This window comes from Erithacus rubecula (assembly GCF_903797595.1).
Source record: "Erithacus rubecula genome assembly, chromosome: 5".
Classification (NCBI taxonomy): Eukaryota; Metazoa; Chordata; class Aves; order Passeriformes; family Muscicapidae; genus Erithacus; species Erithacus rubecula.
This window is the reverse complement of record NC_136687.1, coordinates 55,277,482-55,293,755: the sequence shown is the minus strand read 5'-3', so window position 1 is coordinate 55,293,755 and position 16,274 is coordinate 55,277,482. Positions and strand designations below refer to the sequence as shown.

At 36.4% G+C, this 16,274-nt stretch overlaps 1 protein-coding gene across 1 annotated transcript in view; it reads right to left on the bottom strand.

The window, feature by feature from the left end:
- Positions 1-501: 501 nt before the first annotated feature.
- The window catches only part of HHIP (hedgehog interacting protein), a 71,920-nt gene continuing 56,147 nt past the window's right edge, over positions 502-16,274 (bottom strand). Inside the window, exons 12-13 of the mRNA XM_079307233.1 lie at positions 7,359-7,507; positions 502-5,026 (exon numbers count right to left, since the gene is read on the bottom strand). Coding sequence (XP_079163359.1) covers positions 4,833-5,026; positions 7,359-7,507 — 343 coding nt within the window. The 3' untranslated portion in view covers positions 502-4,832. The remainder of the gene's footprint in view (positions 5,027-7,358; positions 7,508-16,274) is intronic.

The window sequence follows — 16,274 nt, the reverse complement described above, 5'->3', positions numbered from 1 at the left end:
AACTGCTTAGGGAAATATTTATTTATCAGGTTTATGTAGCCAGAACCTAGGTTATTTGGTACCATTTTTCTCCAAATTTGAACTGAAATAAATTTAAAGGGTTGGCTGCATTTTTAATGAGAACATTACTTTTTATGTTTTAAATATTGCAAATGAAAATAACTCATTTTTATTTGCCACTTGGCTTCCTTCTGGTTTTTTTTTTTCCAAGACAAAGGACACCTTTTAAGTTGGACAGAAGATCAAAATGGTATAATTCCTGATTAAACTGATACACAAATAATCTAAAAGATAGTAAATGAAAATGCATGAATGTCCTTTAAGAATTTAAATGATTGAGGAGAAATTAGCAGAACAGGCTTTCCTTGGACTTTTTTTTACATGTAGAACTAATTTATAAATGCCATGGATGCAATTAGAGTTGCATGTATGAATACTCATTTTCACCATAGTGCAACTTCACACCTGTGGAATGACTTGTTCATATTTTTAGCATCTCTATTTTGCATAATTTTGCATGGAAAGGTCCTTGTTTCTCAACCCAAATTAGAGAAAATGTGTACAGAAGAGCTGCATTTCATCATGCCAGGGATATAATTCTGGTATTCAGTTAAGGCATCTGATCACTGGATTGCAATGGGTAACTGTGATAAGTTCAGTCACTGAAGTGATTTTTGCCTTCCTCCAGCTTCAGTCTGACTGTGCTTGAGTTGTGTGGGGCTGACACTCCTGAACTGTAAATGCCAGCTAAGACACAGTGCTAGAAGTCACTAAAAAATAACAAATTTCTGTGGAATGTCCAAAAGATAAAAGCCTCAGTTGCTGGGAAGGTTTTGATGCACACATCTGTCAGGCACACATCTGTCAGGCACTTTCAAAAATAATAAGCACCTGCAGCAACCAAGGATTGTTGATGTTTGCTGTGGGTCTAGAAAAGAAGAAGCTGCAAAACCAAATGTGGACAAGTGGATGAAAGAGGGAGATAGACAGAAGTGTCATGACAGTGATACAGAATTTATATTCTTATTTATACCTAACTTACACTTTGTTTGCATGAAATAGAATTCTGTGTGAGGATTTAAAGGTAAAAAGGGTTTGGATCTGTGTCCCTGTCTGTTAACAGAAAAAAATTATTCCCAGAGGGGGAGGCTTTGAGTTAGTATTTCTTATTGGGCACAGTAGAAAAATGAGTTTACTGTTTTTCTGAAATGGAGTGAAACGATTTGGAGCTGATTTTGCATAATATCTTTTTGTCTGCCTGCTTATCTATGGAGTAAAGACGTTTCTCCTTATATTCCAGTTATATGCCTTCTTTCTGATCAGTGGAATTTAAAAAGAGAAAGATGAGTTTTCTGCCCCAAAATAATAAAGCAGGGGTTTAACACTAGCAGGCATCAGGGAGAGTCATGTTTCTTGCAACAGGTATGTTTGTTCTCCTTTAGCAGCAGAAAAGCTGAAAGAATGCTTGAAATGTACAATGTGTTGGGAACAGAGAGGCAGTATCTATGAATAAAGGAAGAAATGAATGGAATAAAAGATTAGGAGAGAGAGACACAGAGGCAGAGACAACTTGAACACATACATAAAATCCCTTCTGGAGGCCCTTATCTAATTGCCTCATTTATCTAGTTTCATTTATAAGCTCAGTTTTATTCTGGGACACTCTTGGAGGTTGTGTGAGAATGGCTGCAGAATGACCTAACTGGCAACAGGCTTTCTACAGACACTTTTTTTTTTTTTTTTTGTATGCCAATTCTCAGGGCAATTACTGCAGTTGCCCTTTTTATATCAGCATCTTGGGTGGCTAGGCCTGGGATTTGCTCACTCTTTTTAATAGTATAATTTCTTTTGATAAATAAGCAGCTAGGATTTTTTGTGTCTCTTTTTTTTTTTTTTTTTTTTTTTTTTATGAGAATACTTGTTTTCCACTGGGACTTCCTATGAACATGTGGGCTTAATGCAGATGCCTGTTTTCACACAATATAAAAGATGATTTAAAAATGAATCAAAACAATTTCTCTAACCTTAGATTATTTCTTAATTTTTAAGTCTTAATTTGAATGACTCAGAGCATATTTTTTTTTTTAATAGAACAAACAGAAGAATTTTGCCTAAATTTTGCTTAATTTTTAAATTTGATTTTCTAGGTGCAGCACAGTCAATGTGAGTTTTGCTGTTCATTTAAATGAGGCCTGAATTTAATTTTTAGCTCTTACTGGATTTTTATTTTTTGATTTCACTAGTAAACTAAATTGTTTATATTATTAAGATCAAAACTCCAAGACTATTGTTTTCTGTTTTCTGCATGACTGTGGCATATATATATATATATATATATATATATTATTGTGAATCTTCAATTTAGGTGCCATCTGTGGTACTTTTTAAGGCACTAAGCAGTGAGAAAAGAACTATCACATCTTCCCAGCTGGTTGTTGAAAATAAAGTGCCACAGTGGAGTTAAAGTTGGGTTTATTTTTAAATATATTTCATTGAAGAAAGTGTTAAAGATGTTATCTCTGTCAGATATTTAAATGTTGCTAAAACACTTCAGCGACTTTCTTGCCTTGCTGGTTATGAAGAGTGTAATAAAACTGTGCTATGTGACAGATTCAGACAGCTGGCTCTTTCATGAGAAGTTCACATTTTTGTCACCCACGTTGAATAAGGAAAGATTAGATGCTAAGGTCAATTTACAAAAATGGTTGTCAGGACATTTTTTAATTGTAAAACTTTTTGTGATGGAATTCAGGGAAAAGACTAAAGGCAGAAAGCAGCGGAGACAAAGAGCTGCTATTAACCTACAGATGCTACCACAGGGTTCATTTTAAGATTGGTCACACTGTTTAGCCAATGAAGTGTTCGTGTGACTATAAGGGACCACCCTTTTCTGGGGTGAGAGGGCAATTTGGTCTTCATGCTCATTTAATCCCAAGATGTCTTTCAATGGACTGTCAGTTGAATCTACATTGTGCAAAATTATGCATGCACTTTTTAATGCAGACCATTGTTCTCTGAGCACTTAACCAAGATTTCTCAACCAATTTCCATTTGGCATGAGGTCACTCAAAACCCAGGCAAACATATATGGAAGGCAAATGTAATTGTCTGTTCCTTGGAGCTGGAATGTGTGAGACACAGAAATGCAAGTATCAGTTATGCTGTAATTTCACATTTGATGCTCACTAAATGAACACTGACAAATTTTTGTAAGGGAAAATTTGCTGCATGTTGCTGCCCTGGAGAGATGATTTTACTACTGGAGAGTTAACATGGTGAAAGTCTTTTAGATCTGTTTGACTGAAGTGTTGTCAATCTTTGATGCATGAGCAGCTGCTTCTGAGGACCACAGGATGTGCACACTGGGGCTGCTCTGCTCTCTTTTCTTAGGTAAGATTTTGCAGAAGCTGCAGTAGGTAGTTTGCAGGTAGTGCAAAGGAAACCTGATAGTTGGTAAGTAGTGAAGAAAGAAACTGCCAGAGAGCTGGAAATGAGGGCACCCATTCTGCTGATACATCTAATCAATGAATACCTTAGAAAACCTGACTACAGCATGTACACCACATTTATTGATACATTTACATGAACTGTTTGTGTTGGCTCTCCAAGGAACATTTAGCACTGCATTTGGCAAGAGCTGCTGTAGGTTTTGCACAAGTGACACTGTACACAGGCAGCACACACTCCAGTGAGCTCTGGCCCCGGGATGCCCTGCCTGGTGTGGCATCAGCAGAGCCTGCCCGTGCATCACCTCTTACACTGTCCTGCTACAGTGAAAATCACTTTATGGACACTTTTAACACATGCTGTAATTTTATTATGGTTGGTGGGTGTTTGCTTTTTTTCTCATCTGCTGTAAATGAACACAAGTTGACACAAGGGTACATTTTTAGATTAGATCCAAAACACACTGAAGTGTGTGTGCATTTGCTCTCTCTTTCCCGGTCTTTCCAATTAAGTTGATGAAAAATGTAACTTTAGTATTTTACAGGACATGGTAAAGCTGTCTCATCTAGGTGATGTCTATATTATAAAAATAAAATAAAATAATATAAATATGTAACATGAACCCAGTGCCCATCGTTAAATAAAATATATGATAAAAAGCAGACCTTCTAGAATGACTGGTTTTGAAATATGCGAATATAATTTAATTATTAAACACTTGAAACAATCTTGATATTAAGCTGCGATAACCAGATTTTTGCATCTATGCTAGATAAAGAAATAACATTCTGTAATAGAGTTACATTGATGAAAGTGAAGGTTACAGTCTTACAATGAATTGCCTAGATAGGAATGCATTAAGCAGTTCTGAAATATTGTCTCATGATGGAGTTCAGTTTACCTTAGAAACTGCTACAACTGGATTTTATTAAGTCCAGCAGTTTACACAGCGACGTTTTGGAAACTGCTTTCTCACTGCTATAATCAGATAGGTACAGGAAAGAGATTTCTGGGATGTCAAAGAATCCATTAAGACATCAGGAAAGTCCTTTGCCGAAAAATGTGTTTTACAGTGGAATTGCTTCGTAAACTATTTCTCATGAAGAAATAAATATTAAAAAAAGATTCCACTCTCTGCAAAACCGTACTCGTGATAGCGGCTGCGTGTGTATGTGTGCACATATTGGATATCGGGACGTCTGTGGAGACGTGCAGGAATATTTACACACATACAAGGGATTTTTCTGCACATTGGTGGATATTACACTTAAATTAATAAAGTAAATCGAATCACCGGTGTTTGTTGCAGGATAACAGTCTTTCAAAAATGACAGGATTCAAAACAAATGCCCGTTGAAGGTGGAGTTTCCAAATAGTCCCAGAAACTATACAATGTAGCTGGTTAGATCCAGCAAATAGGATGTCATGTCTAGGATCTGATCAAGAATACCTGCCCTCGTCACTCTTCGGATGTTTCTATCCACTTGTTCACACTGGGGGCCGAGATAGCCTTTTTTACATAAGCACTTGTTGGGCCTTACACAGACACCTCCATGTCGACAGGCTGGGTCACATTTTGCTGTGGGTAAAAAAACACCGATTTTCTAATTTGTTTAGAACATCACAAACAAAAAAAAAAGATACAGTACATGTTAATTTAGAGCTTTTCTAAACTTGTCGTGATAAATTTAAAACAACACAGAAAAAAGGAAATATTAGGACTCTTGAAAGCATGTTTTTTAAAGTTTTAGAATATTAGGGGGAAGAAGTAATTTTGTATATCTGTAAGGATGTCACCTGGAAAAGACAGATAAACTCAAATAACAGATTTTTTTTTAAATGTCCAATTCCCATATTTCAGTTTCATTTAGGAATCTCAGGCAAACACCTTTGTATATTCAGAGCTCTGCACTACACCTGTGCCTTAGCAAAGCAGATTACACCTGAGCAGTGTACCAAATGCATTCCTTTGGCCCCTGAATCATTTAATGATGGACCAAAATTGAATTCCTAATGGAGAAAAAAGTGCCAGGGTATTTTTTTCAATGATTTTTATCAGTTACAAAAGTTTCAAAGTTTTCCCCTCTCTTCAGTAGATGTCTGATGATTTCTGTATAGAGTTCTAGGCTAATCAGCTTGCTTCAGTTTTTCAAATATAGCTCCAATTTTAAATTGTAGCCAATGTTAGCAAAATTAATAATCAATAACTTTAGTTGTGGAAGTATTTTCTTCTGGGGTAGTCACAGGACTGTGATATATATAATGTATTTTTCTGCAGGTATTATGCTGCTTAATGTTATCTATTGCAATAAACTTTAATATGGATATTTACAATATGCTACAGAAATGCAGGTTTTCTTGATTTTTTCCAAGAGTTTCTTAACTACATAAAATTGAAACTCATATCTCATAAGGTAAATTTTCTTATTTAAACTATAATAGTAGCTTGAGGTTCAACTTGGAAAATCCCTATTAATTGTTGTGTGGGATGCAGTGAAGGATGATCCTTAGTCTACAAATCTTCTGTGGCTTTCTCACTCACTGTGTCCATCAAATCATCTATCATAAAGCTGTGATTTTTAAACAAAATAGGTTATTCAAGACCCATTTATGTTCACGTTGGAGGCATTTTTTATTTTTAAGTTCCACTTGGACAAAGGCTGTAGAATGGGCCTCATTCTCTAGATGCAGGAAGGCCTTGACAAGTGAGGACAATTGAAGTTGGGATATTTGGCCAGATAATGTCATTTCTCTAACCTGCTTTCATTGCTGAGTTGTAGATAGTCAAATAAATCTTTGCCAGTAAGATGTTTTATTACTGATTAATTCTTTTCATTTCATTCCAAAGTCACTCCTTCTCATCCCTAAAAACCTGGAGGTTGCTGAAATTTACACTCCAGCCTATAAGGACTTCATAGCTGACCCTGCTTCACCAGGGCCCTTCTAAGTGATCTTCCAACCTGAATTATCCATCATCCATCATGGGATCCTTATTTTCCCTTAGTCCTTGCTATTTCTTTGAATTCTACTGCCACAATATAAACATCTCTTTGTGTGGGCATCTGGTCAAACTTGCTGACCAAATATGCCCAGTCAGAGAACTCTGCTGATGCTGAGGAATAAAACCTTTGTAATAACATCTCCTGGTACCCAGGCTGGCTCTGGAACATCTGTACTGGCCAAAATGACACAGCTCAGACAGAACCACAGCCTCTAAATCAGTGATGGCCCAGCTGTGGCCCTCCAGGCTCCTTCACTCATTGTCTTAGTTTGAGCACAATCACTTTTCCAAGTGACTTTTAAAAGCTAAAGCAACAAGATAGGACTTGATGAAATCCCTATAATAATGGATCACAGTAACAGTAATTAACAGTAATTAGCTGTTTTGTTATATATTGTACATGGAATTCTCTTTAACAAACTGGAGCCATTTCTTTTGGTAGGATCAAAAGTAAAAATGTGCCAAAACTAAAAAATCTGCATTAAATTAGTAAAGTGCAAAAGATGCAATGGAGACCTGCAGCTCTGATTTACCATCTTTCCTGACAAGTCACTTCTCCTTGACACTGACAGTGATAATACTGCAAGTGGAAGGTGAATATCCAGATACAGGACACGTATTGACTGATCTCCTTTTGTTTGAAAATCTTGGTGGAAAAAAAAGTATACTGTTGTCATGTTTATGCTGTCAATTGCATTCTGCACTGGCTCACAGTGCCTTAGATGTTTTAGCAGTTGCATTCATCTAAAGACTTATTGTTCTCCTGCAGCTCATGCATTAATGTTGTCTTAGAAATGAAGGCCAATATATTGGTCGACATATACTGATAATTTCTCTGAGCAAATAATTAAAAGCCAATTATGACATGTCACTGCTTTTTTCACTTGTTGTTATGAATCTGTATACAAACCAGTTCTGCAGAACTCTCCTTCCCAGCCTTGATTACAGCAGCATTTTCCTGTGGGAGTGCAGTGCCCATTCCGACAATGCCTTGAGCATTCAGATGTCAGTATCTGTGCAGGCTGAGCTGTTCTTTTGCATTCTTCAGGGACTAAAGGCCTGAAAAAAACCACACAAAACAAAGAGTTAAAAGCTGGGATCAACAAGAAAAATTTTGATTTTTTTATTAAAGGTCTGATTCTCTGCTGTAATATTATCAGTGGAAGAAATAATGAAATTTCTTTTTTCCTCAGAAAAAGCAGTAAACCCAAAGATTATATGTTACAGTACAAAAAAATACAGTGCAATTTGCTATTAGTTCATGTAACTCCCTTCAGAGATCTTCCACAAGATTAAGCAATAGTCCTTGAGAATTCTTGAAGCATGAACCTGCCAAAACCAGCCTGCTGAAGGTTTATCTTCATAAAGCTGCCAGCTTATCACAGGCAGCATCTGATGGTGGTTTTTTTTTTGCATTTCTATCTGATCTAGATTTCTCCTACGAAAGGGAAAAGAGTAACCTGAACGAGCTTTATGTCACGCATTATGATATATAATAATTTTGCAGAAGTATTTCCTCTGTCTACAAATTCAGTTTTAAACTGCTGGCTTTGTATTTCCATATTTCCATGGAATGATGTTTGGATAGTGCATTCTAGATGCTTATTTAAGCATCTGAACAGAAAAGACTTTTTCACCCTGAGAGTGACCAAGCACTAGCACAGGTTGCTCAGAGAGTTGTGGAGTCTCCATCACTGGAGATACTTGGAAGTTATCTGGACATGGTCCTGGGAAATTGGCTGTGGGTGGGAGTCCCCATTTGAGCAGGGGAGTTGGGCCACATGCCCTCCAGAGGTGCCTTCCAAACTCAGCCATTCACCATCAGGTGATTCTGTGCAATGTATGCACAATGGAAATTCTAGTTCAGATGACTTAAAATATTTCTGACCCTGGATGTTTTGGTTAGGATGATAGGATCATCCAAAGGCTACAGGTTCCCAGTGGAGGTACCATATTTTTTTCTCTGCTGTAGGTTTGGTTGCACAGGTACAAGTTTGGAAAAGAACATCAGGATCTTCCAAGTGATCTAATCAAGTAATTGAATGGGAGCATAATGGAAAATTAAGTTAATTAGAGACAAATACAAAATTACCATTCCCAAGGAAATCATCTTAACTACTGCCATACATACTAAACTTGAAATGAGCAGGAAAAAGGTTTTAATAGTTTCATGGAGAGCTTAGAGAAACCTTGGCTTAGTGTATAACTAGAATCCAAACAAACAAAAACAAAATTCTATGAGATGAATAGAATAGAATAGAATAGAATAGAATAGAATAGAATAGAATAGAATAGAATAGAATAGAATAGAATAGAATAGAATAGAATAGAATAGAATAGGTTGTTCATTGTATGGACATCAGTATTAACACCCCAATTATATGCAAATACCTGGAATAGCAGCTTGTGCACTGATTACTCTGTCACACATTAAATTTCTAGACTGATACTCCTGTGCAGAGGAAAGGATAGTTTTTGGGGTCTGAGAAAAAACAGGCATGATGGAGGTGCAGAAAACAATGACAGAACAAAAAGAGGAGAAAAATTTGGCATTCCTGTTTATCTCCCATTTCAACATCAGAAGAAATATCAAGGGAAAAAATTAAACTAAACAAAATAAAATAAACTAGCTGAACTCGTGGCTACTAACATATCAAAAGATATCTGAAGCCCATGTTCTACTAGGATTTTAAATAGGTATTTCTGTGCACAATGGGGCCATTCAAAGTAATATTAGATAGGGCAAAAAAAATTTTTTTTAAAAATAAGCATTCAAACCTAAGTCCCTCACTAGCTGACTGGGCTTACATTTCCCCCTCCCATTTTGACATGCATCTTGTTAATGGTCCACTACAGGGCTTCTTGCATTTTTCCTTGAAACAGTAATACAGTACAGGCCCACTGGTTTGTTTCAGCATAGCACTTTCTCTGCTCAGTCTTAATTACTACCATGATTATTTAAACATCCACACACAAGAACTGGTTCCCCATAGATGTTAAGGACAGAAAGAATGTGTAGGTGCTTCTTTAGAATAGCACCAAGTCCTGATTTCCAAAGCATTTCTGGGAATCAGATTGAAGGTCCTGTGTTATTTAAGGACTTTGAAACATGTTTTGACACCTTTGGTGCAGCATATTTGAAACTCTTTCAGTTTTACTGTTTACATATTTCCACAGCTGTCTTTTAAATAGAATGCATTATTTTTTTTGACCTGTAAGGAATTCCAGTTCTGTAATGAGCAATGAGTGTATTACATATGATCTGGTTAAGAAAGTTTCTACACTTAAAAATTATAAGCAATATTCACATGCAATGCTGTTTTGGAAATGATTCTAGAAAAAAATATGATTTTCAGTGGATGCTTGTTCAGATTTAAAGTAGGAAGATCTGTCTTCTAATTCCTACATCTGGGGAAAAAGATCTACATTTGAAATCGTTCCTGTATAGCCAGCTACATAGGATGCAACATTCTTTATCTGTCACTATTTAAAGCTCATTTATTTCAACTACTTTAAATGGGAGGCTTCTCTTTCTCTTGCTCAAACACAAGTACAGTACACAGTACAGTGTTTAGCAGGAAGCATAACCTCAGGCTCCTGGAGCATCTCTTGGAAAAGAGCTCAAGTGGCATATCTTTAGCAAGGAATGACCTCATAAGTCACAAAGATATTTTATTTGGCAAGGTAATGATTTATTTTATTAATAGACATGAAGTATTTGTTTATGATAGTGCTATAATATATGGTTCTTTTTTTATGTAATTAGGAAGGTAGAAGTCACACTTTTTTGTATCCAGCTGAGCATGGCTAGTCACTTTTATGATTTAAAGTTTTCTACTGCTCTTGGTACTTGTGAATATAACCTTGCCTTTTATTCTGCCATCAATCAAGAACTTGCACTCATCAGCCTTGGATAATATTTATTAATGGTGGGGTGGAGTAGAAACAAAGATGGAAAAAATTCTGGTTGGCAGGGTGCCTTAGGAGAAGAGGAATACAAACGCAGCTGCAGCGGAATCCTCGCGTGTGAGAATTGCTGGTTTTCCTTAGCTGTGCTCTGGGAAAAGCTACACTTCTTCCTCAGGGACCAACATGTATGGAGAGAAAGCCTTTGCCCCACAGTGCTCACACTTTGCATTCCTAGGGCTTGGAAGGGGTGGAAATGTTCAGGCTCAGCACAGGGAGAAGTGAGTCTCACAAAGATAACGTGAGTCCTGACACTGGCTGTTGGGCTCTCCCGCACTTAGACAGGACCATGCTTTTGTTTATATAACCAGTGCTTTGCTCTGTCTCCTGACGTGGCAAATGGAGGGGAATAGATGGAGCCACACTCTGGGCTGGAGAGAAATTTTTTTCCTTGTATCCCTCAATCTATAAAACTCTAAAGGGTACAGCTTGATTACTCTTACAGTAAGCACTATTTGGTCCGCAGAAAGTCAGCCAAAAATGTAGCTGATAATGACTATTTATATGGTCTGTACAATTCTAGTTATCTTAAAGAGCTGTTCATATATACAGTAGAGTACAGTATATCTTGCTTGTTAAAACAGGCTTTCATGAAACTGTATAACAACTCTAAATGTATGGAACATGGAGGAAAAGCTGTACTGAGGGCTGGGGCCTTTCTGGATCCCTTCGCTGACGTGTGCAGTGAGCTGGGAATTCTTGACTGTGCAATGTGTAAAATAATTTTTGCTGCCTTACCATAGCTAGTAGGAGAAAGCAGCCTCTACTGTTTAGAGGCATATAAAAGTCCAACATGCTTTAATAGATTAAAACTCATCCTGGCATGGCTCAGGGTTTCATTCTTTCTTTAGTGCATCTCTTTGTAGCTCCGCTAAACACATAGAGTGATTTAATTGCTGTATGTGCTATCTGTAACTCAGATGTGCATAAATCAATGCAAATAGAGGGCCAAACTCAGCAGTAAAACAATGGTACTGAACAGAAAACAATTCCTCCACCAGGCTTTTGACAAAATATCAAAAATTTCTACTTCCTTGCTAAAGTGAGGAAAAAAAGGCAGACAAAATTCCTGGATGTTCAGAGTCAAACAAGAGACACTGCTGTAGAGATTTTGAACCAAAATATATGGAATATGATGCTTCAATTACCTGCACATAAGATTTAGGTATTAGATTGATACTTAAGTATATCACCAACATTTGTGCATTAGGTGTTGAGGCTTTTTCCTTTATAAGGGAAAATGTCAAGAAAAAATAATTTTGTTTCACTCCTTGTCATAACCTAAATTTACTACTTGTCACAGAATAAATATAGCATCTCTTCAGGTACAGCTTCTAAAATTAAAAAGTATACCTTTAGTCCTGGGAGAGATGCCAAAAGCTCGTTACTTGTCTCCAGATTTACTACATGGGAATAATGTGGAAAAAACTCATGGCTTTTAAGATTTAAACTCAGCAGCATATCAAATTTATTCTTATATGGTATACTTGTTCATGACCTCTAGTCTTAAGAAATTCTGTCATGTTTGAAAACTAGTCCCTAGTGAAGTCTGTATCAATGTTAATAGCTAAGAGGTCAATGCAACTGCTAAACAGTTTGTATTACTGTCAGGGTGGTCATGAAAACAACACCTGCTGCATGAGCACTTGGCAGCTGGGTCAACAGGCACTGTGGGAATTTATCAATTTAGGGGGCCACTTGCATAACACTTTGACTGATGAATTGGGAACGACTGGCTTACTGGGCTAAAGCTGCTCTATTATGTGTGACTTTCTTTAGGATGGCAGAGGCTTCCTGCAGGCTCCAGAAAATAAGCAAAAGATAAACTCAGCTGTTTTTTTTTCCTTATAAAGAGATAAAAAGTGAGAACTCCTTCATAGCCAGTGCTAGAAAGACATTAAGAAAAGGGGAAAAAATATGAAACCAAAACAAAAACTTTACAGTCAGTGAGCTGTGATGTGATTGAAAAAAATCCTTAGGTTTTTCCATCGAGGTTACAAAGGAGTTTTTGTGAAGTACTTCTGTAAAGTGAAACTCTCTAGGCTGGTATTCACAAAAAGCTCTAATTTCTCTTTAGTGTCTCTTGTGGGAATAGTAACTGCATGTGGGTAGGTAAATGAGATAAGAATTTTGCATGCTCCGGCTAAACTAAACATAATTAGACATTAATTCTGGCTTTCCATTGCCTCAAATGACTTCAGGGATAGTAACTTTCTGAACAGAAAGAAATCATATGGCCCACCTGGGCTGGTGAGGGCATTCACCAACAAAATTGGCTCCTTCTACAGAGAGTTTCCAGTAGGAGCTTTGGAGTTTATCTATAACCCATCACAACTGTGTATCCTGATGCAGATTACTCTAAAACTGTGCGTTTCCATTTCCACAGGAATTAAAGTCTCAAACAGAGCTTCACGTTAATAAATGCTTTTCTTCTGTCATACCACCAAACACTCCTGACTCCTATTAAAAAATCAAATCACTAATGGTTTTCTAAAGAGCCTGAACAGCATCAAAATGAAGTATGAGCTAGGTATTGTCCCTTCATGTCTGAAATCAGTCTGTTTGGAAATGCTCTCCGACAGCGGAAATCCCGGAAGGTGATGATGGAAAGGATGATAAGTGGAATTATATACTCTGGAGGGGCATGAAAGAGGAGTGAGATGGTTTGAATCAAGTTCAAGTTTCAATCCAACGGGAAGCAGCTATTCCGGCTGTTGATATGAAACACATTGAAATCCAGATCTAGAAGGTGTTACAAGGAGAGGAAGAGGAAATCTTCTTCTGTGTGCAGGAACACGTACTCAGGCTCTGCCCTCTTTCATAAAAATCACCTGCTGGTTTCAGTGAGCCATCCTCAAAACAATTACTCATCCCCTTTGAATCACTGTATGGATGGTGGCAAACTCTTAAAGCTTCACACTCAAAACTTCACAGCACACCTTTTAAAAGGAAAACCTTTGCATTCATTGTCATTTCTAGACTCTTCTCTGGATATCTTTCATTTTATCTGTAATTTCCTTAGAAATTAAGGTGATAATATTGTAAGTATTCTAAAAGAAGACTCACAAAGCCTCTTTATGGCTGTTCTTCCACCTTCCAAAGTTTATTTTCTTACTTCTTGGTCTAGTAATAATGTTTAAATTACAGACTGCATAGACCTATCAACAGATTTTACTTATTTAAATATTCATTTTCACAGTTGATTTTCTCCTCTCATCATGCTAGAAAAATGATTACTTTTTCTTTTCTAATGAGTTTGTCTCCTATTTTCTCTGTTATCGACTAACTGGATTTTTTTTACCTCATTACATTTTCTACCTCACTGTTTACTTAGTGTTTTTTTCTTTTCAATTCATCAATACTTTTGTGATTTATATTAGTATTTTAAGAAACAGAAAGAACAACAGAAAAGTTGTGAAGCAGAAAGTAGACAATTAGATAATAAAAATGTTTTGGTTTTTGGCCACAAAAACAATTTATAAAATGCTAATATTTGCACTGACCTTCAGGATATCTGACTGACTCTACCTTTTATCTGAGAAGAACATAAGTCTTTCTCCCTATATTTTCTCACTAGTTCCAATCCCTGGAAAATAGTGGTAATTGTTTTTTTTATAATTGCTTGTAATTTTTAATATTTCCCACATCTCCTCCATCCTCAAAGCTAAATATGTTATTGGCTATAGTAATTTTTCTATGGGATTTTTGGTGATATGTAGTACATCTATATTTTGCAGCACCTCACTTATTTAGGGCTTTTCTTTAATCACTTCATTGTCTATGAGCTCTCAGGCATTAATGCATCATTATAACAACCTTTTTAAAAAGAGAAGGATTATTTCACTCTGTGATTTCAGTGGGAGTCTATTTAGTTATTGATATTAAGTACTTGGAAGAACTTAACAAAAGTTTTCCTGTTGTTCCTGGAATTCTGTATTTCAAACTGCTTTGATAATTGTGGCATTCAGAACTTCTGTGTTGATCATGTTCATCAATTTGTCATATATCACCTCAGTTTTATTTCTCATTTCTCTTACATTTGAATGAGTGTTTTAGGATGGGACTTTCTCATTGCTGTGTATTGAAGACTAATGCAAAGAGTTCTCTGGATTACCCTCATCTTCTGATCTTATAATGTTTTAACCTGCCCACTTAATTTTATTATTTTTTTTTTTTAATATATCCAAGTAGGAGATTTCTGTCTTAGCTACATTTGAGACAAGAAAAATAGAAGTCATAGTTATGCTTGAGAACAACTTTGATTATGCAGTAGTTTTCTACAAGACAAAAGAACATGGCCTCGAGCTGTGCCAGGCAGGACATGAGGAAGAATTTTTTCACTGAAAGGGTTTTTAAGCATTGGAATGGACTGCTCAGGGAAGGGATGGAGTCAATGGAGTCACCATCCCTGGATGTGTTCAAGAAACACCTGGACACAGCACTCAGTGCTCTGGTTTAGTTGACAAGGTGGTGATCTGTCAAAAATTTGACTTGATGATCTTGGAGGTATTTTCCAACCTTAATGTTTTTATAACCTAAAAAGATCAAAAGAAATAAAATCCTGCACCTTCATGTAATGTTTAATTTTTAAAATAAAATAATAATTTTGTAAACTTGGGCAGCTTACAAATGACCACTAGCAGAAGAAGGTTGGGTTTGCATGGAATAATTAATTTCCAGCAAGGGACTACTGCAAGGAATGATAATTGTATCCTACACTGCCCCAGGCATGGAAGATTCTCTTTACAAATTAACAGGTCCACCAGGGGCTACCTCTCACCTTTTTTAATAAGTAATGAATTTCTAAGACATGACCAATCAATAGTTTGGTGATTTATTTATACCTGCTACTCATAGTCCACCTGTAGCATATTTACTTTGTATTCTACAAAGCTTAATGTGTTAGGGTTTATGTGAATATTCATTGTATTGGTATGGTGCACACCACGAGGAGAGACAAAAAAATATTAGCATAGAAAGGAATATTATGTTGTAAATAACAGTATATTGTTACTATAATTTTACAGGAACTTTTACCAAAGCCATGGAATTTTTAAGTTTTTACACGTGTGGTTTGAACTTTGCATGGAATGGTAAATACATCTGTAGTGCTGTATTGTGGAAGTCACTCATTGTCCTTCCCTTAAAATCTGTACTGATGTGAAACTGAAAAACAACAAAACTCAAAACTGCCTGAATGAAAATTATCCCATGTTTCTGAGAAGTTTTACCAAAAATGATATCCTTTTGCCACAGTCTGTTTAATTTCAACTGTGTGCCAATTTAAAAAAGTATTTTATAGATTTCTGGTTACTTTCACCAGTAACAAAACACAGTCTTGACCCTTTTCCATGCATGAAAACAGCCAACCGTGAGTGCAGCAATGGGAGGTCTGGCCTTTCAGGTATGTCAGCTGAAGACCACCCTACTGGAAGAGGTAACAAGAACAAAAAGCTGAGGTCAAACAAGGCAGCCCCATGTAATTAGATACTAATAGTGGATTTAGGGTGTAAAATTCACTTAAAACCATACACCAACAGACTAAACAATCCCAGGAAGAATGGCAAGTTTTGTTCTAAAAAAATGTTTTCAATACCAGAAAGCATAAATAAAACATACATAATAACCTTGACTGACAGACTGCACCAACCTGCAGTAACATCTGCTTCCAAATTATTTGCTGTAGTTTTGGGATAGTACAATTATAAAACACTGAAACTCCACTACCACTGAAATTCTACTGTAACTTATAGTACAGTGTGCATCCAGTGTCATGAGTTTCTTGCTGTATTCCCTTGTTATCTCACCAACAATGTTTAGAATTTAAGTTTGACAAGAAAATAAATTCCTCCCTTAACAG